Below are 22,342 nucleotides of genomic sequence, written 5' to 3' on the forward strand. Positions count from 1 at the left end.
AATTTCTAAAGTCCACCAATTTAATTCTTTTACTTTAAAAAGAAATATAAATACATAAGGTGTGTTGCACCAATCAATGTATTAAAAGGATACACTGTAAACAAAACTTGCGGATATGTGACTGAATAAAATCAAAATGTTCATCTCTGTAGTCATGTTCTTTCTCCAAAACACTAATCGCATCACACTGTTGAATTAAAATAAATTTAAAAACAATACAACATTAATAAACAATGAAATATAATGACCTAAACAGTTCAATTTTGGGTGGGGGAACAATGCAAAACTACCATTCTGAATAGTGACTGGACATCAGGATCAAGAACATCAATTACTCCTGTTTAGAGAGCTAATGTTAAGACTCCAGACTTTCAGTTGGAAGTCTTAAGACTAATGAATAATTTTATTTCTTTAAAGGCTCTTATTTCTGTCATACTGAATATAGTAAGACCACCACCACAGAGAAATTTTAGTAAATAAAGGGACATAGAATAACAGGTCAGTCTTACAATGAGTGGTTATAGAACAAAGCTTTTAAGACGTAAAATCTAGTCTACTTTAAACATTCTTTATATACAGGAGACTCCCTTCATTTCTGGTGTGGTACTATGACTCTATGGACTCATTTGATACTCATTTGGGTCCCACTAGTTTACAAGGGACAAATTACAAATTTAACTTTTTCCTTTGGAAAATAGCAGTTTTTAATGAAGAAAGTTGTGTAAAACAGAATTATCTGCCAATAAACAGTTTTTTGCTAGATGGAACAAATCAAAAACAAAGTACACATGAAAGGATTCTATCGTGGAGTTTACAAGGAGTTTTACAAAAAAGTTATAAGAACAAAACACAATCACCATCTGAGAAGCAAACAACTGACTAACTTAATCATTTAAATGCTATCCTTATTTTGTTAATGATAATTTTTGGTTAAAGTAAAACTTAAGCTAGATTTAAAATTTATCATTTTCATTCCAAAGATATATAAATTCCATACCTTCCTTCAACTATATATGCAAATTTTATGTTACAAAAAATATCAAAAGCATTATTACATATGTTCTCATTTTCTTAACTAGTCCATGACTTAACAATAGCGAAGACATAACTTCTTCATTCCAAATGGGGAGATGATTTCTTAATACTGTAAATTATTTTTAAAGGAAGTATGATTTTATTATAAAGTATATATAGTGAGAGAACTAAATTAACAGAATTTCCATAATTCTATCAGAACCTCTTTGATAAATAAAAAGCCTTTGATAACTGCGTATCAACTGTATACAAGGAGTACTGATAGGTGTTTAAAAGTCTGTTTTATTTACATAATATTCTCATATTAGGCAATTAGGACATCAGATTTAAATGTGGAAAAATATTAAAATTATTATCTTACCTATAATTATTTCTACTAAACTGACTGAACAATGAAGTCTAACTAAAATTAGAAAAATGAAACCCAATCACGAATAGAATGTTTGAAATATTTTTTCAAAGAAACCATGACTTAGACGACAAAACCAACATGTGAATATCTTTCAGTATTTTAAACTATTATTTGTTTTTAAGAAAGATTATCTAAGGAAACTAATATGTCAACTCCAAAAGGAGCCTGGAAAACAAAACAATTGTTCATACTCATTAACATTAGTAGTGGACTCTCTAGGAAGCAAACTAACCTTTGTGCAAACTACTAGTACTGGAATGCCCAAGTTATGTGTAAGTGTATCCGCACCCAAAGGTAAAACCACACTGTCCTCTTTGTCTTCCTGAGACACTGTATTTCTTCTTTGAGGAGAAGCTGGGAAATCTTCTCCCGGTTCTACATATTCTTGGAAGTCTCTAATCACTGGAAATCAAAGGTAAATTAATACATAGCTTAGAAATTGCTTCATTTCAGTAGGTAGCCTTTTCTGCTATGATCTATTTTACTTAAGTTTCTATTTCGTCTTGTTTAAGAAACAAAAAGGGTTTGAGAAATCTCTGGAACCACGCTAGTTATTAGGAGGCAGAGTATAGCAATAAACTGTTCCAAAGTGGGGTTCATTATAGGCCTGGTTCAATTTTGTGCAAATTACTTTGGGCAAGACACAATACAGTTCTGTATCTCTATCTTCACTAATTTACAGAAAGCACTGAAATAACAACAGAAAAAAATACATGTATGTGGGAAGGGATTCCTCTATTTAAAAGACAGTAGGCAGTTCCTAGATGACTTTCTAATATTAACTTCCTTTTTAAAAAAAGATTTATTTATGCATACAAGAAGTAGGGTATAGGCCAGAGGTGGGGGTAAGGGGAGAGGATTCATCAGAGACAGAGTGGGGAGTAGAACAGGCTGATCTACTGAAATACACTACTGAGGGGAACAGCAGGTGAGACAGAAGTGTGCTGCACTGCCTGGACCAGCTCCCTGGCCTGGGATCTGAACTCATGCTGCACTGTCTGGTTATAGCTTTAGAGTGCTGAGACTTTAATCCCTGCGCCACCAGGGAGGCCCTAACTTTCTTTCTTTAAACTTTTTAATTAAGTCTTCTTTTTCATCTAGGGGCAACACTGATAAATTTTCTTTAAAGATTTATTTTTTATTTATATAATAGCTGGGGTACAGGCCAGAGGTGCGGGAAGGTGAGAGGATTCACCAGAGACAGAGCGGGGAGCAGAACAGGCATACAGAAGCACTGCTGAGGGGAGCAGCGGGCGCGACAGGAGAGGTCTGCTGTGCCATGTGGGATTCTCCCTCTGGCCAGGAATCCAACCAGCACTGCAGAGGCTGCAGACAGCTTCACAGCGCTATGCTCAACCCACTGCACCACCGGGGAGGCCCAACACTGATAAATTTTTGAACTCATTTACAAGATTGTCAAATACTTAAAAAAGTTAAAGGGAATGTATCAAGAGCTTTAACTATGTATATACTGACTCTGGAATCACCCTTCCAGGAATGTTCCAGGTAACAATCAGGGATGCACACACAGTGACTTCCATATGAGCGTGCTTTTCATGTTTAAAAGCAGAACATATCTGGAAGCAAATTATCTACAGTATAGGATTAAAATATCATATGAGGGAATACTATACTGATCCATAAAATGTTTTCAAAGAATGTTGTAGGAAAATAATATTAAAAGAAAAAAAGAGGAAAAGCCTAGAAATATAAAAGAATTGGGGAAAATAACATTAAGAAATCTTTTCAATTTTTAAAAATAAAGAATGTATACTATTCATAAAACTAGAAAATGTTAGTTTTTAAGCAAAGGAATTATGAGCTAGACCCTCTTTGGGATAGGACTCATTTGCCGCAAAACTGTCCTAAAATTACATGGAGTCCAGAAAGAGAGAATCTTTAACAGATGAATGTGGTTCCTCCAGGAACACAGGGGCATGCAAATACCCTTAGCAGCTTGGTAGCTAAAACTCTTCAGATCTGAAGCTGAAATCTAACAGATTTTTTGATTTTAGCATGCATCAGGTTTTCTGATTCAGTAGTCTGGGGTAGGGCCTAAGATGTGTATTTCCGGCAAGCTGCCAACTGTATTGAGACTGATGTTGTGGTCCTGGGAACCACACATTGAGGATCACCTTTCTAGTATAAATTTAGAGGGGGCAGGGGAAGGCCCATAGGCAATGGCCAAAGGGGAAAGAAAGGTACATAATAAAAGCACTTAAATATCTCTTTATTTCAATGATTTAGGACATACTTTCTCTTACATTTTATTATTTCCTTGTACATAAATGCAGTATGCTGTTCATTTCCCCCTAAAAGTTATTATCAGCCAACAATAACTAAGAAAAACAGCATTACATCACTATATTTCCTTAAGCAAGGTATAACACTGGCAGATGAAGAGTGCTCCGTGAAATCAAGAACTGTGGCAACTGGCTTACGACCTGTTGAAAATTACCCATATCGTTTTCATAATCTCCATGAAAATTTCCAATATACATGAGCATGTGAAAAAATCATCAAATAAGTTTAACATCTTTATATTTGTATTATTATCTTTTTTGGACATAATTGATTTTGATGAGGTTAATAAGATCGCTCCACTTATCAAGAAATACAACTGCTGAAAATGAGCAGCTGAATAAAGATTCAATTTTTTTTTTGCCCTGAAAAATTACTATCCACAAGGAACACATACACTCTTTTGGCAAAGAAAAAAAAAAAAGCACCTCTAGTAAAGATTCTGCCATATTCTAAATGTTTCCAATTAAAAACTACATTAAAACTTAGCACCACATTCAAGTTGAATTTCACCAATTTCTTTAAAGCTTACACACAGTCAGAAATTCCTAACAATTATGATAGTCAGCTAAGAAATTTTGTATCTGAAATCTATACCAGTATTTCTAGATTACTCACACTTTTGTTCCATTTCCTTCATTTCTTCAGGAGGGATTTTCAATTTGTCAATATGTTCTCTAACAACACTTGCCCATTTCTGTAAAGAATCCAAAGCAGTCCAAGGCTTTGACATGTCAACAACCAGCATAACCAGAGTGTCCTTCAGAGAAATGGCATCCAGTGAAAACTTAAGGAGGCCTTTGTGATACAGGTCTCCATCTAGGATCCATACATTACATCTTGTTTGATCTACAACAGACAAGGGAAGGTTTATCAAGGCAACAGAATTAAGTTATTTTACCATCCCACTAACAACACTGTGGTAATTTAGACCATCTCCATAGGAGATCTCTCTCAGCTTTGACAAAATGGAACCATTTGGGTTGCATTTACCAATTTAGTAAAGGTCTAATGAATATTTCTGAAAATGACTTAGCTGCCAACACAAAACACCAATATCCTTTACTTAACATCTTTCAATTTCAACAACAGACTGAATAACATGTTCTATTCTTACATCACCAGATAGAATCATGAATATGTCAAGATATTATATATGAAAATGAGAAACAAGTGATCTATGGAAGGAAAAAAATGGCTAATCAACTGAGAAAAACTGGAAGGTAAATGATATTTTTATCCCCAACATGAGGTAAAAAGGGAGTCAGCAAAATAATCATAAGATACTATGATCCTACTATCTGAGTGAAAATGAAATTGAAATTCAGATTCTTCAAGGATGGGAAGAAAATTAAAGTCTGCAAATCAGAATACCCTAATATGTCAAAAGTGTACCTAGACATAACTACTTACTAACTGGCATGACAGAGTAGAAGCCCTAATTTAAAAAAAGACACACTGGGCCTCCCCGGTGGCGCAGTGGTTGAGCGCTGGGTTGCGAAGCTGCCCACAGCCTCTGCAGCGCCAGTTCGATCCCCGGCTGCTCCCCGGCCACCAGAGGAGGGTCCCACATGGCGCGCAGACCTCTCCTGCCGCCCGCTGCTCCCCTCAGCAGTGTACTTCGGTCCTTCTGCCTGCTCTGCTCCCCACTCTGGCTCTGGTGGATTCTCTCACCCTCCTGCGCTTCTGACTGTACCCAGTGCTTGTATGTATAAATAAATAAATAAATAAATAAATAAATAAATCTTTAAAAAATAATAATAATAAAAAATAATAAAAAAAGACACACTAAGAAAAGTCAAAGGCTAATAAGCGCAGCAGTTACATTTCAGAAAATTTGTTAAAATAAATGACACTCACCATCCCTGTCTTCATCATGAACATTTAAGTACAAGTATTCCAATCCTCTTCCTTTCTTGTACTCCTCTATTCCCTGAATTTTTCTTATTAAGCTTGTTTTTCCAGCTCCATCTTCACCTGTTAAAAAGGACAAATTTTTTAAATTTTAACATGCTCATTATTTAAGGATGCTTTTCAGTGGTAACTGAAAAACCCAATCAGAAATAGCTTCAATCAAAAAGGTAATCTGAGAGGAGAAATCTAGGTAACTATACAGCTTAACCTCCTATATTCCCTCTTCGAGTGTCTTTGCTCCTCCTGTTAAATTTCCTGTTAGGCTATTTCAAATGGCTTCTTCTGGATCTATTTTTCAGAATATCTACTATCTTGTCACCCCAGTATAATAAGCAAGAAATAACTCTGTTGGCTTTCAGTATGAAGGTGAAGACTCTTAACTGGTCCTCTCTGAGTCATGTGCCCACCCACAAGTCACTCAATGGAAGACAGATCTAAACTGATCCAAACAGCAAATTACAACTACAGCCCCACCCAAACCATGAAGTCCTAAGACCTATGTAGTAAGAGAGGGGGTAGGAGTTGAGGGTAGTGAGTTGGGCAAGAACGAGCGTACAAGGAACATAAAGATGACAAAAAATAAAACACAGACTTGAAAAAATATTTACAGCAAGAAATCATGTGATTCAAACTTGGTACAAGCTTTTAAAAAGTTTAAAACTAGGCTAGCTGGTTGATATTTTGGTGAGGTTTTTTTTGTTGTGAATTTAAATACCACATGATATCTGTTTCATGGACTTTAGAAATGTCATGTAAATTAATATTTATGAAGATTTCTTGGCTCCACGGACTGACTCCAGGAAATTCAGGAGCTCTCTGAAATTTTAAAATTTGTTTTCATTTTCACGTTAAGCTTTAAAAAAACTATATACAAATAGATCTTCTGAATGACAATCTTTATAGCTGAGTGATGCTATACGATTAAGTGATAAGGGGACTCCCTGGTGGCACAGGGGGTTAAAATACAACCTATGAGGCTATCTGTGGCCTCTGCATCAGGAGTTAGATCCCTGGCCGGCTGGGGAGCTGCCCACATGGTACGGCGGGCCTCTCCTGACTCATCCGCTGCTCTCTTCAGCAGTGTATTTCAGTCAATTCACTTGTCCTGTTACCCACTCTGTCTCTGGTGAATCCTCAAACCACCCCCCCACATACCTCTGGCCTGTGCCCCAGTTCTTGTATGCATAATAAAAGAAATCTTTAAAAGAAAAAAATAAGATTAAGTGATAAGTTTATTTCAACTTATTTTTTAATGTTTCAAAATGACTTAAAAGTTTCTGAATAAAATATAGATAATTTCAAGCATAAACAAAAGAATAAAAACCATGGTATCACTTAGAAATAATCACTGATAATTTGGTTATCTCTGGTGGTGATATGAGTAATTTTTTAAAATAGCAAGTATGTGTCTTCCTTTTAGTTTAATTCTAATTTTAAAGGGTTGAGTTAGTAAGATCAGAACAGATTTTGAGGCCAAATTCATAACATCAAAAATATTGTGAATCTTAACTACATATATTCATAATTTTAAGTTCTTGCAACCATCACTAGAGCACTGCAATTTCATTTTTCTAAGGACTAACACAGGTGGACAGGATCTCCTCCACTTATGAGACCAGCGCTTACTCCTCCGCAATGAATGTTATCCATCATTCATTTCACTAGACCAATGGTTCTCAAACATGTATCAGACTTACCTGGAAAGTTGGCTAAAACACATATTGCTGGGTCTCACCGCCTGAGTTTCTGATTCAGTAAGTCTGGGTGGAGTCCAAGAATCTGCATTTCTACCAAGTTCCCAGTATCTTGACTTGCTGATTTAGTGACAATACTGAGAACCACTGCATTCACTACACTATACCAACAGAAATACAAAGATCCCTATGTCAGAGTTGCTGTGCTCTATGAGCTCATAAGTTGGAGAGGGAAAACAAACAGGAGACAATTTCAAGGTACCATCATTAGGACTACTCTAGGGATCTGCAGCAAACTAGGAAGTCAGTCCTCAGAGAACATTCAGGTTTTGGCAGGAAGTCAGAGGGCTTTGCAGAGAAGGTAACACTTTAACCAAATCTTGTAGCATTAATGAATTATGGAGAGTTTAGTCATTCCAGGAAGTAAAGGTAGCATGTACAGAGAGGCCTAGAAGCAAACAAGTGTCCTTCTAAAGGACAAATAACTTGAATGCATGAGATTTAGGATGTCAGGGTGTTAAGGAGAAAGAAGTCAGGAGATGAGAACAAACAGGGGTGACAGATCATGAAGGGCATCTTTTTGCCAGGTTGAGATGGTTAGACTTTATCCTGAAGTATTGTAATAGGAAGACAATGGCAGCTAAGGTATTTTAGAACACCTAAACACTTTGGCAAATGTGTGAAGATGACTAATAAGGGCTGAGTTTAGGAGTAAGAAAACAAGATAAAAGCCTACTGAAGAACTAGCAAAAACTGAAGTAGGCCCAAACTAAAGTAATGATGTGAATGGGGACTGTGCCCAAAGGCTAGCTTGGGTGGGAGCTGGCAGAGATGAGCAGACATGGAAGTCAGACAAGATTATCTCCCCTGCCATTGCTTCAGCAGCACCACCCTTTCCTACAATGTCACTTACCTTTGAAGTGTTTGATCCGAAGTCTCTCTTAAGGCTTCTCTTCCATCCCACCCAAACTTCCATCCCACCCAAACTTTGTGTTCCCCAGCATTCTACTCTTCTCTACATGTAATTCCAGGAGAATGTCCAGACATGACTTCAATAATAATTATCACCTATAGTGTGTGCGTGTACGCACACCCACCAACAGATTTCCTTCCAGCCTCACCTCTCCTGCCTATAGGTAATCACTGCAATAATGTTCCACAATTATTCATCTCTCAAAACACACAAAAGCAGTATCATTATCTTGCCGCCCCTCCCCCTAAAACTCAAATTACTTATCATTAGTTAACATAAGATTCCAACCTCAGCCCTTTTGTATCTGCTGTTCCTGCGACTCTCTTAAGAAATGTGTAAGTAGCCTAAGCTTCTTCCCATTTTCCTTAAATATTACCTCCTCAGACTGTCCCTGACCACCTCATTTAAAATCTCTACCTTCAGGGTCTCCCTGGTGGCGCAAGGGGTTAAGACGCAACCTATGAAGCTATCCGCAGCCTCTGCAGCCCAAGTTCGATCCCCCAGCCAAGGAGCTACCCACATGGCACAGCAGACCTCTCCTGACTTGCCTGCTGCTCCCCTCAGCAGTGTATTTCAATAGACCTGCCTGTTCCCCACTCTGTCTCTGGTGGATTCTCTCCCCCCCCCATACCTCTGGCCTGTACCCCAGCTCTTGTGTGCATAAATAATCTTTAAAAAAAATAATAATAAAATAAAATCTCTACCTACAACACTTATTATTGTTTTACTTTTCTCCATTGTATTTACATATATAATATGTATTTTATTTAGCTCTCCCTACCCCCCAAAAATGTCTCTGTGGCTCACTACTGTATCCCCAGTACCTATAAAGTGTCTGTGGACTAAAGTGTCTGTTAACCCTGCCCCTTTCATAACAAGACATATATTCCCAGGCCTCCTACATAACAGCCACTGACAGATGTTATCTCAAACAACAAGAAGTAAGTGCCAAAACATTAGTATGAATTTCACAAATGCCTGAATGGGTACAAATTTTGCCCCTTTACTCACTTTGGGAATATTTTAAAAACCAGTTGTATATTAAGGGGTTTAAAATGCAAAAGCCTAAGAAGTCAGTACAGAAAAAAGATGAAATTTTAACTTGTGGCTTCCCTGGTGTCCTAGGGGTTAAGTCTCAGCACTACCACCCCTATCATCTAAGTTCAATCCCCTGCAAGGGAGCTGACCCACATATGGTGCAGCAGACCTCTCCTGCCTGCCCACTGTTTCCCTTAGCAGTGTATTTCAGTAGATCTGCCTGTTCTGCTCCCCACTATCTCTAGTGAGTCCTCTCACCTCCCACACCACTGGCCTACACTCCAGTTCTTCTACACAAAAATTAATAAAACCTTAAAAACAAAAAATTCAAATTGTTTACCCATGGTAAAAATTAAAGGACTGTAATTCACCCTCCTTTGCTCATATCCTAGTCAAACAGAACCATCAGTGGCCTCCACCTCCATCTCTAGAAGCAGCAGTAGCAGCAAAGGTTTACGGAGTGCCTACTGGGTACGTTTAACCAACACTAATTCCTTACACAACCAAATCTGTAAGGGCAGAAGATGATTATCTCCTGTTTGGCAGATGAGGATAGTGGGGCTTAGAATTGCTCAAGTATCTTATCCAAAGTCTCATAGGCAGGGGCCTCCCCGGTGGCGCAGCGGTTGAGCGCTGGGTTGCGAAGCTGCCCGCGGCTTCTGCAGCGCCGGTTCGATCCCCGGCTGCTCCCCGGCCACCGGAGGAGGGTCCCACATGGCGCGCAGACCTCTCCTGCCGCCCGCTGCTCCCCTCAGCAGTGTACTTCGGTCCTTCTGCCTGCTCTGCTCCCCGCTCTGGCTCTGGTGAATTCTCTCACCCTCCCGTGCTTCTGACTGTACCCAGTGCATGTGTAAACAGAACAAACAAACAAATAAATAAATAAATAAACATGCCTCTATTTAAAAAAAAAAAAAAAAAAGTACAAAGTCTCATAGGCAGGAAATGACAGAGCCCAGATGTGAATTCATATGGCTTTAACTTCAGAGCATACTCTTTCCAATATTCATCAGTGCTGCTATCTTCAGAGGCCAAAAAATTCTCTTTATTATTTTGTTAATATGACTCACAAAAGAAAAAGGTATTTCTATTTCCAGGCGTCATGGCTATTTTCAGAAGAAGAAAAATAATGTAGTGCATTCTTCTCCTAGGAAACCCACAGAGAATGGGTGGTTATGGCCCCATTTTATAGCTGTAAGGACTGGGAAAAAGTTTGTTTACTCTCCTGGTAATTCTTCTCTCCTGGAATTTTATTTTTTTAAAGATTTATTTATTTATGCATACAAGAGCTGGGGTACAGGCCAGAGGCGGGGAGGGGGGGGGCGCTGAGAGGATTCACCAGAGACAGTGGGGAACAGAACAGGCAGATTGACTGAAATACACTGCTGAGGGGAGCAGCGGGCGAGACAGGAGAGGTCTGCTGTGCCATGTGGGTTGCTCCCTGGCTGGCCGGGAATAGAACTCGTGCTGCAGTGGCTGCAGATAGCTTCATAGGTGGTATCTTAACCCTTGCGCCGCCAGGGAGGCCCTCTCCTGGAATTGTAAACGATGATAGCTTTGCCTTTTAACGTTGAGCAAATTGTGAATCCATTTTAAGATAAGAGTATATTGTTAAATGAATGTACTAAGTATGGAAGATTCAGATTCTTTTCCTATTCTGACTTTTGATAACAAATTAGCAGTTTTCACAATGAGAGCACAGAACATTTCATAAACACATCACAGGCTATAAAATAAAATCCTCTCTGCTTATAGATGAGGAAACTGAGAACAGGTCATAGTTACAGGTTGCTGGGGGTATGGCAACAGTTAAGCTTCCTGGGACCATCCAAGCCAAACCAGCTCAAGGGTACAACACCACTGCTCTCAAGAGAAAAATGGAAGCAAGAAAAAGTATCTCTTACTCCCAATGATACTTTAACACCTAACAGTGCTTGTTTCGCTCAGAGACAATTCTCAAGATGTTTGAAAGAGCACTTTCCTTATTAAAACCAATCTTCCTGGAAACAAAATATCAACAACTCTAATCTCTTCTACTTTAAAGAACATTTGGAAGTTAGTTAGTTGAAGATTGAACTTTTTTTTTTTAAAGGTAGCCTCTACTCAAATTTATTTATTTTTAAATTTATTTATTTATGCAAGCACTGGTATACAGTCAGAAGCGCGGGAGGGTGAGAGAATTCACCAGAGCCAGAGCAGGAACAGAACAGACAGACTGACGAAATACACTGCTGAGGGGAGCAGCGGGCGAGACAGGAGGGGTCTGTTGTGCCATGTGGAGCCCTCACCGGTGGCCAGGGATTGAACTGGCACTGCAGAGGCTGTGAGCAGCTTCAGAGCCCAGTGCTCAACCGCTTTTCCACCAGGGGAGGCCCAGAACATTCATATTTTACTCATATTTGTAAACCTATTTCTTAAGTTTTTTTTTTTTTTAAAGATTTATTTATTTATTTATACAAGCACTGGGTACAGTCAGAAGCGCGGGAGGGTGAGAGAATTCACCAGAGCCAGAGCAGGGAGCAGAGCAGGCAGAAGGACCGAAGTACACTGCTGAGGGGAGCAACGGGCGGCAGGAGAGGTCTGTGCGCCATGTGGGACCCTCCTCCAGTGGCCGGGGAGCAGCCGGGGATCGAACCGGCGCTGCAGAGGCTGCGGGCAGCTTCGCAACCCAATGCTCAACCGCTGCGCCACTGGGGAGGCCCCTATTTCTTCTTAAGTTTTAAGCCTCAATTATAATCACCATTTTCTACAGTTTTCAGTTTCCCTACACTCAAAAAGAATGCTATCGTTCGCCTTGCTGTGAAATGTGGATCTTTGAAAATAGATCTAAAATGGTAATGGTTAATGAAGAAACACATTCTATACACAAAATCTTATTTGTTACCTGCTAGTAACAGGAATCTTATCTGAGATATTTGCAAAGAAGCAAGCTTGTCTTAGGGTTATACACATCTTCCAATCACACTCTTGTTAGACTCCCCGCCTCCCCCTTACGTCTTGAGGTGTGGCTTCTCCCAGTTTCTTCTCACTATAAAAACACACCACTCAGGGCCTCCCCGGTGGCGCAGCGGTTGAGCGCTGGGTTGTGAGGCTGCCCGCGGCCTCTGCAGCGCCGGTTCAATCCCCGGCTGCTCCCCGGCCACCGGAGGAGGGTCCCGCATGGCGCGCAGACCTCTCCTGCCGCCCGCTGCTCCCCTCAGCAGTGTACTTTGGTCCTTCTGCCTGCTCTGCTCCCCGCTCTGGCTCTGGTGAATTCTCTCACCCTCCCACGCTTCTGACTGTACCCAGTGCTTGTATAAATAAATAAATAAATCTTAAAAAAAAAGAAAAAGAAAAAGAAAAGCAGAAAGATAAAAAAAAAAACAAAAACACACCACTCAAAAGTGAACATTTACTAAATTCATCCCCCCCCCACTCCACTTCATTCCTCATCCTACAGCTGAGTGATCTATCTGAAACAATCTCATTGTGCCATTCTACCCCTTAAGATCTTTCTGAGGATTCTAGTTCATGATATGCACACTGAAGTACATGGAGGGAATTATATCTGTATCTACAAATTACTCTGAAATGCATCAATAACCAAGAGTCGCACAGTGAGACACTCATGTGATACAGTAAATACAGTGAAATCTTAATAGTAGAATTTAGGTCTGGGTATGTGAGCATCAACTGTAAAATTCCTTTAACTTTTACTTGTTTGGGATTTTCATAAGATATCAGAAAAAAAACCTTCAGTGTCTCCTTGCTGATCTTGCATATAAAAGCAAAGTGCAAAGGCCAAAATTCCCTACAAAGCCCTCATCGCTTTCTGGCCCATTTCTCCTCTCCCCAAGTTCCACCACCTATAAGCCAGTCTCCAGTCACTCACAACTTCTTCCAGTGCAGCACAGAAGCCTTGAGCCCAACTCTAAATGTTCATACATGCAAATAAGTTCTTTCTGAGATACAGTATTCTCCCCATTCCCTCACCAGACCAGGGAGAATCATTTTCTTCTGGTTTCAATTTAGTTTCTGCTAGGAAGCTTTCTTTGACTCCAGACTGGTTAAACATCCTTTGTACTCCCAATAGCACCTTACTGCAGTATACCAGCTTATCTGTGTTTCCTTCAGCACATTCTAAGTGTGTCAAGTCTGTCCTCTACAGTCAACATTAATTAGACAGGTTCTCTTAACAGCAAGCAGGATCTAAAGTTCTTGCTTTTAAGATGTATACAAACAAGATATTAACCTTTTTTATAAAATATTTATTTATTATGCAACAAGAACTGGGGTACAGGCCAGAGGTATGGATGGTGAGAGGATTCATTAGAGACAGAGTGGGGAACAGAACAGGCAGATTGACTGAAATACACTGCTGAGGGGAGCAGCAGGCGAGTCAGGAGAGATCTGCTGCGCCATGTGGGTAGCTCCCTGGCCAGCCGGGGGATCGAACTCATGCTGCAGTGGCTGTGGATTGCTTCATAGGTTGCATCTTAACTCCTTGTGCCACCAGAGAGGCCCCGAAATTAACCTATTCTTAACATTGTACCTGCTTGCTCACCAAACCTGAAACCATAGAGTTTTAGTCTCTTCAGGCTGTTTTAACAAAAATATAGGCTAAGAGGCTTATAAACATTTATTTCTCATAGTTCTGAAGGCTGAAAGTCCGAGATCAAGACATCAGCAGACTAGGTGTCTAGTGAGTTCTTGCTTCCTGTTTCATAGATAGCCATTTTCCTGCATGGCAGAAAGGGTGAAAGAGGTCCCTTTTATTAAGGTCCTAGCCCCGTTTATGAGGGCCTCACCCTCATGATCTATTCACCTACCAAAGACCCCACCACCTAATGCCATCACATTAGGGGTTGGGATTTCAAAATACAAATTTGGGGGTTACATAGCCAGTCTATAGTCCCTCTGCTATAAACAGAAGATGCTTTACTAACAATCTATCAATCACAACCACAATCTCTATTTTCATAACTATGCCTAATCTGTAATTGCTTCTACTAGGCCAGTACCAATCTATTAAAATAATTGATTACTCATCTCCACAAAACTCAAGAGGCTACCTCTCATCAATAATAAATCAATTAATAGCGTAAAGTCACGACATCTATTTCCTTCACAAAACTTAGGAACACTTTCTACTCATTGAACTGAGTTGTCAGTTGTTAGCTGCTTTGGCATAGCCAAGATGAATTTTATTTGAAAATAATAAGTCCATTACAAACCTTTTCTCTTTATTGTGCCATTAGAAGGATTTAAAAAAAAAAATCAGGATGCCTGATTTTATAAGACATTTAAAATCATCTTTAATGACAAAGCCATTCAAGAAACAAGTTACTAGGACCTGTGTGGGTTCAACCAATGCTGAACTAATTCATCTACCAGCCATCTATCAACTGTTAAGAAAACCTTATCCTCAGTTCCCCGACCTTCAGCTGGTAGCGAAACAGACACACCAGCTGTATCGGTGCCAACCAAATAGATAATGATTTGTAAACACACACTTAACACAGGTAGCAAGATCCTGTTTAAACAGATGAAAGCCCTTCTATAAATGACCCTGTAAAGTGATGATAAAATTATTCTCTAAATATTTTATCTAAATTTGCATATTTATATTGGATTTTCTTATAAAGGCATTTTTTAAAAGATATTTATGCATACAAGAGATGGAGTGCAGGCCACATGCACGGGGTGACTGGGTGGCTGTAGTGAGGATTCACCAGAAACAAAGTGGGGAGCAGAACAGGCAGATCTACTGAAATACACCGAAAGGGCATATTTTAAAGGTATTTTTAAAACAATCCAAACATTTCAATAGACTGTTACCATTCATTACTTCTTGATTAGTGACCCACTAGAAATCAAATTCCTTTATAAGATACTAGACAAATTAGTAGTGTCTTCAAAATAAAACAAAAAGATGAGTCATGCAAATGGGAGTCAAAGCAAAACACTTAAGTACACATAACACATTAATAACTATCTAGAATACCTCTAATGTCTGCCACTACCTGAAATGTTTTACAAACATTACTGAGATAATCCTCACAATAATCCTAAAATGTAAACAGTATAAAAAGATTATAGAGAAGCAACTTGCTAAAAAAAGTCAGGATTTGAATCTAGAAGTACTTTCAATAACTACAGACATTGCCACTGTTTCTGAAGCAGTTTCTAGTCCTTCCACCCAGCTCAAGGTAAAGAGGATGATTATAGGTAAAATTAAGCAGTAAGTACCCTGCCTCTCTCTTCTCTTCTGTTGTGGTAGAAGGTTGAAGTACTGTATTCTTCTGACTTTGTATATATCAGTGCAGAGCTTTGATTCACATTTCCACTCCTCTGTTGAAATATTAAGGTCTACAGCATGATAATCAGCATAAAGAATGCCAGCCAGCTATATTCCTTCTCTATCCAAATGAGATGTCAACATTGCAAAGCTGACCTTTTTACTTGGCTTTATATGATGTAAAATGAATCATCTATTCTATTTTATCTGAAAACTCTAATGACAAGAGCCATAAGGGGTCTTCATTGGAACTACTCTGGGCTCAGACCTTCTGCATGTCTTTCCAGAGGTTTTCTGAATGACCCAAGTTGGGTGGGGACTTTCGGACTGAGTAACCCTTCCCTTGATTCAAGGGGCAAGAGATGGGAGTAGCACCTGGTTTTAAGTAAAATTTATACATGGGTGTTTAAGACTACATTCTGTAGAGTGGAATGCTAGACTAACCCAGTTTTAAGTTCAAGCTCAGCTGTGTAACTAAGGGTTCAAAACCCCCTTCTGGGGTCTCCCTGGTGGCGCAAGGGGTTAAGCACCATACTTTGAAGCAATCTGCAGCCTCTGCAGCACGAGTTTGATCCCCAGCCGGCCAGGGAGCAACCCACATGGCACAGCAGACCTCTCCTGACTCGCCTGCTGCTCCCCTGAGCTGTGTACTTCGGTTAATCTGCCTGTTCTGTTCCCCACTCTGTCTCTGGTGAATCCTCTCACCCCCTACATCTCTGGCCTGTACCCCAGTTCTTGTATGCATAAATAAATCTTAAAAAAAAAACAACCCTCCTCTGCAAAACAGTAAACATGCTATGTAATAAAGCACTTAGCACAATACCTAAGTAACAGGCATAATGCATTGAGTTCCCATCCCAGTGGTTAACCAAAGTCCTACCTTTGGATATCATCTAGCAGTCTGCATTACAATAAAATGTAGAACTTATTCTTGACCATTTCCCTGACTCTCATAGACTGACCAGACATGAACTTAACCACTGAGTTTAATTCAATAAACATTTACCAAGGCCAATAAATGCTAATCCCAATGGTTATTAACAGTTCCTATGCTCAAAAAGGTCAAAGTCCACTAAAGCAATAGTTCTTAATCAAGAACTATGGTATATATTCCACAATTAAATTGTCTAAGTTAAGATGCCAATTTTTAACCTACCTATCTACCAGACTGGCACTAACTAAAATGAATAATCTTTAGGGTGGCGATGGTGCTAGGTAAACAGGCATTCTTAAATACTGATGGTGGGAATGTAAAATGGTATAGTTTTCTTAGAAAACTGTTAGGCAATATATACAAAAATTTGAAAGATATAATCTTCTGACCCAGCAATTCAATTTATAGGAATTTTATCTCAAAGATAATACTGGTCAAGTGGAAAATGAGGTATAGAAATAATAATCTGGCTACCAATCAATCCATGGTCTCCCTTAGTAATAAAGTCCTATGCTGACCTTGGGTTTTCCTGACTCAAAGCTCCCTTCTGTTTCACATTTTCATAGTGCTTTTGCTGACATTATTAAGTGGGTTTCACACCAGTTGAATTACCAACCTACTGGCCTACATCTGTTTTTTTTCCTCCCAGCTGTTTTCTGCTTTGACTTTAGCATAGAGGGAAATACATGAACTTCTTTTAATACGTCTTAAACCTATATTCAGACTATACCTCTACCTGGAGTAACGATACTTTTAAATAAAAGTCATTATTCATCCAGCATTTATTTACTAACACCTATTATGTGCCAAACATCATATTTTATTAACCAGAAACCTCTATTAACTGGCACTGCTACTTACTGATAAAACCAATGCCCATAGTAACATAAAGCTAGCTTCAGCCTACAGGCCAAATCTGATCTGCTGTGTGTTTTGTAAATTGGTTTTTAAACACTTTCATACCCATTCATTTATGTATTGTATATGGTGTTTTGAGACTACAGGACAGAGTAGAGTATTACAACAAAAAGCAAAAAAGTTCACAAAACCTGAATTATTAACTATCTATCCCTTTTTATTATAACATCAAATACCAAAATGCCATTTGATTCTCAAAACATACCAAATGGTACATTCTTAGTGGCAGTAACATATAATATGCAATAAATGAGTTAAGTTAATCCTTTGAAAATTACCAATCAAATATCACACATGTGGTTAACATTTTATTCCTTGCACCACATTCCCATAAACCAATCAACCCAGAAAACAGCATCCACATAACTTCAACTGATAAAATCTTTCTCCCAAAAGAGATAGTACCTTGATATTCTTTAATCCCAGCTTCTCATGATTAACAGTTTGACTTAAAAATCATGTTATTTTCAAAATGAGCTCTCATATAGAAAACCATCTCATATAGAACAAAGTTCTCTGAACTTTATATCTTTAACTTTCTTACTTGTAATAATCCAACATAATAAAAGCTAGTTTCCTTCCTGAATAAGAATGAAGACTGCTTCACATAAACTTCCTGATGATGCTCTGCATTTTGCAGGACTTTTTTGGCTGCACATTATCCTGAACCAGTACCTTCAAGGCAAAAACAATGCAGAGACTCCAGATGCGCTGAGGGACAGGACTATATATATACATCTTAGTAGAAAGTGAATTCAATTAATCTAAATCAATGAAATTTTTTTGCAATTAACAAATACATAGAGAACCAGACAAAGTCCTTAATAACTTTAAACATCTTACTTTTCCTACAAAGAAAGCTCTTTTCCATTAGGGAGGCAGTCCAGTACATAGGTTAAGAACACTGGCTTCTGAGTCTAGAAGCGCTTTAGAATCCTGTGTAAAACCCTATGGCAAGTTACTTTGCTCTCTGTCTCCAGATCTTGTAGGGATAATCAAAGTATGTAAACAATCCTTAGATGGCAGATACATGTAACTTGCCCTATAAACGTAAGTTACTGTTGCTATTTTCTTTAGGGAATTTTCTTATCAAAACATAAGAAATCAAGATCCAGAGAAAGTGCACTTAAAAGCAGCTGTTAAAGTATAATTTTCGGTAAAAACTGATTAAATATAAAGGATAAAGAGGAAAAAACCTCTTTAAAAGCACAATTTACATGTTAAACCCCACATAAATACATGTATAAGAAGCTTTGCTTTTAATATTCAAAACAAACTTTACTGAAGCTTTTTCTCAAAATCTTTCAAAAAAGATAATGGTTAAATACCAATACCATAGTGCTTCTGGATTTCACCAGGGATCAGCCTAGATAGATTGACTGCTTCAACACAAATGCCATGGCCACAGTGTCCCTCTATAAGCTTCATCCTAGAAGCCAACAAAGATATCCTAGAATCCACCAAGTAATTAGTAGTACTTCCACTCAAATATAGCCCTTTTATAAGTTATGCTGTCAGAATATCTGGCACTCTCTTCCTTGAAGGGAAAGTTGGAAAGCCATGCCAGTCAGAACAAGGGGTGTTTATAGCTGAATGACCTTGGAAAATTCTTTTACAGGTCTCTAAAACTCATTATCTCATCTATAAATTAGTGCTAATACCTATCTCCCAGATTTTTTAGGGGGATAGGGGAGGCAAGCAGAGGAGGTAAACTAAGGTTTCTATGAAAATGTGTTGAGAATGGCTCATACAAATGCATGCATTGCTAGTTCTGACGCTTTTCTGCCACAGGCCTGGGAAGAGAGACCATGTACCAAGTCAAGGTTAAACGGTAGATTGTGTCCCAGAATAAGCTTTAGTCTAGGTTGTTTCTGGAAATGTTAAACCTTGCTATAGTCTCTGATGCTTTTTTAAAATATGGAATTCCAGAGATGATCATAATTCATGAAAGACATTAGGATCAGGGCCTCCCCTGGTGGCGCAGCGGTTGAGCGCTGGGCTATGAAGCTGCCCGCAGCCTTTGCAGCGCCGGTTCGATCCCCGGCTGCCGGTGAGGGTCCCACATGGCGTGCAGACCTCTCCTGCCGCCAGCTGCTCCCCTCAACAGTGTACATCGTCAGTCTGCCTGTTCTGTTCCCCACTCTGGCTCTGGTGAATTCTCTCACCCTCTCGCGCTTCTGACTGTACCCAGTGCTTGTATAAATAAATAAATCTTTAAAAAAAAAAAAAAAAAGACTTATTAGGATCAACCCTCCCCCTGCCTTCTACTTCAAACTTAGAACAAAGAAAAACCACAATCCCTACCTATATATTTCTTCCTTCTACCAACACAGACTAAACACTGACATATGTGATGACAAAATTTCTTCAATGTTTAGAGAGGTATTTTACAAAATTAATCCTATTTATGTAATCAATAAAAATCTGTATTTAGCTTCTTCCAAGGCTGAAAAGGACTCTGATGACAATTTCATAGTACTCAAAGAAAAACTTTAAATTTTAAGCTCAAATAACTTAAGTATGGATGGGGTGGAAAAGTCTGGGATTCTTATCTTTACAATGGCAGTATTTGAAAAGAAGTCCTATTTCAATAAATCAAAATATAATGCACTTCAATAACATCATATTATATCTTATGTCCATTTTAGTTTAGTAATTATTAGTAATTTAGTAATAGTAATTTGTTTGAATTAGTAAATTAAAAACATTTTCTGGAACTTTGTTTTTCAATTCTAATCTACAGCTGCCCTTTATGCAGACACTAATTCAATTTTTAAAATAAGAGTTGTGATCTTAAAAAATAATTCTAATCCAGTTAAGAGAAATTATTCATCACAAAAGTCACTGAGCAAAACATCACTTTACAAACTTTCTCATTCCGCTTTTCCATAATCCTAGGAGGTAGGCATTATTTCTATAGCATCCATTTTAAAGATTAAGAAATGAAGGTTTGTCAATATCAATTTGTTTAAGATCATAGGGCTAATGCGTGTTAGGCCGTGATGGGATGAATGTTAATACGTAGAGGGTACTTTTAATCACATTTAAAAACTAGTTAAAATCTAAATTTTCAACTAGATCCATATAACTTTAAAGAAAGTAAAGAATTACACATTCTGGATTGGCAGCAGTTGATAAAAAAAATCAGTAATTTGTTTCTGTCTATGCATTCCTAGATCCTGTCAAGCTGCATCTGACTTCTTTGTTTCCTTTCTGTTGTTAGGTGAATGTAACCAAAAATGGTCTGAGGATGCCAATACCAACATTTTAAACTTGAATCATCTTTCTAGCCAAACGTCAGTATCTCACATTTAAAGAATATGGAAGAAATTGCTCTTTGTAAATGACTCAGAGGCAAGCCTGCAAAAATGTGAACCTATAAATTGTTCTTCCTCACTATCCTCTATGCCCACCCCCAGCATCAGTAAAGAGACAAAATAACTTCCAGAGAACAGAGGAGATACAAAACAATTAAGAAAACTAAGAAATGTGACCACTTCTCTTTGTTACATCCATCTGGCTGAAGGGATTGAACAACCAAGGTGTTCTAGTCTATTCTTACCCTCTACAAATTTCAGCTTTCTAAGTGACAGCTCAAAGCTGCAAACACGAACCCATGGTATCAGAAAAAGCTGAATTAAATAAGAACATTCATCGTGACTCCTAGATCTCAATTCTCTCTTCTCTGTCAATTACACAGAGTCAGCTATTAAATATTAATGGCATGCCATTTGCACTGGAGCTCTTTCGAAGAGCCTCCTGCTACCTCTTCTTGTTATGAAAGAAAACCCGTCCTTATTTTCCAGGGAAACCTTAAGTCAGTGAAGCGCCTCCCAAGGGTGATCGCATTCCGTCCTTCCCAGGGGAAGGTTGACAGGGCCCCCCCACACCCCACGACCAGCAGAGAAGGGGTTCGGGGGTGCCTGCAGGTCGGGGGGCAGGGCCCCCCCGCACCTCCTCCCCAGCTGTCAGCTGCAGGTCCGGCGGCGGGGCGGGGCGGGGCCGGGCGGGTCAGCCCGCACAAAGCGCACCGGCGGGCGGGTCGGGCCCCGAGCCGGGCCGGGCCGGGGCGGGGCCGGGCGGACCGCAGCGAGGCAGGGGACACTCACCCAGCAGCAGCACGTTCTTCCCCGCGGGCAGCTTGGAGCGCGAGCGGGTGGACACCTCGCTGAGGATGCAGGACCTAACGGGGAGCAAGGCGCACGCTGAGGCGGGGGCCGGGGCGGGGGCCGGGGCGGGGGGGCGGGCCAGCGCTCTCGCGCCCGGCGGGGGCTGCCAAGAACGCGGCGGCCTGGGCCCGGCGCCGAGCCCCGGCGGACCTGGGATCCCGGGGCGTCCGCAGGGCCGAGCGCCCGCGGGGGTCCGGGGAGGGGTGGGGTCGTTACCAGAGGTTCTGCCCGTCCTCGTCGTCGCCCGCGGGGGCGCCGCCGTTGCCCGATGCGAGCTCGTTGGCCAAAGGGCCGCCCGCGTAAGTCGAGGCTAAGCCCGGCGGAGAGGACCCGAAGGAGCCGACTCGCCCCACGGCCGCCATCTTGGACGGGAATCACGCCACTCCCGGCAAAGCTGAATGAGCGAGGAGCGCCGGCGGCTGCAGCGGCGGCGGGAACCCGGATATGGGGCGCTCGGCGCACGGGAGCAGGGCGGGGCCTGCGGGGGCGGAGCCCCGGGCCCTGTGCGTACCGACGGAGGGAACGAGGACCGACTGCGCGTGCGCCACGGGCCGGCGGGCGCGGAGGGCATGCGCATGCGCGGGCCCCAGTGCCACAGAGCTCCGCTGCATCCCCAGTTCCTCCGAGCTCGCGGTGCTGAGGCGCTGCCCGCCGCCACACCCGTAGCCCTGGGCTGCTGC

At 40.3% G+C, this 22,342-nt stretch overlaps 1 protein-coding gene across 1 annotated transcript in view; it reads right to left on the minus strand.

Moving 5' to 3' along the window:
- Nucleotides 1-22,122, minus strand: part of DYNC1LI1 (dynein cytoplasmic 1 light intermediate chain 1) — a 29,489-nt gene extending 7,367 nt beyond the window's left edge. The window contains exons 1-6 of the mRNA XM_037525715.2: nt 21,879-22,122; nt 21,603-21,676; nt 5,609-5,725; nt 4,367-4,597; nt 1,680-1,849; nt 94-187 (exon numbers count right to left, since the gene is read on the minus strand). Coding sequence (XP_037381612.1) covers nt 94-187; nt 1,680-1,849; nt 4,367-4,597; nt 5,609-5,725; nt 21,603-21,676; nt 21,879-22,024 — 832 coding nt within the window. The 5' untranslated portion in view covers nt 22,025-22,122. The remainder of the gene's footprint in view (nt 1-93; nt 188-1,679; nt 1,850-4,366; nt 4,598-5,608; nt 5,726-21,602; nt 21,677-21,878) is intronic.
- Between the last annotated feature and the right edge of the window lie 220 nt (nt 22,123-22,342).

This window comes from Talpa occidentalis, unplaced genomic scaffold (assembly GCF_014898055.3).
Source record: "Talpa occidentalis isolate TD23 unplaced genomic scaffold, MPIMG_talOcc4v2.1 talOcc4.10, whole genome shotgun sequence".
NCBI classification, from domain to species: domain Eukaryota; kingdom Metazoa; phylum Chordata; class Mammalia; order Eulipotyphla; family Talpidae; genus Talpa; species Talpa occidentalis.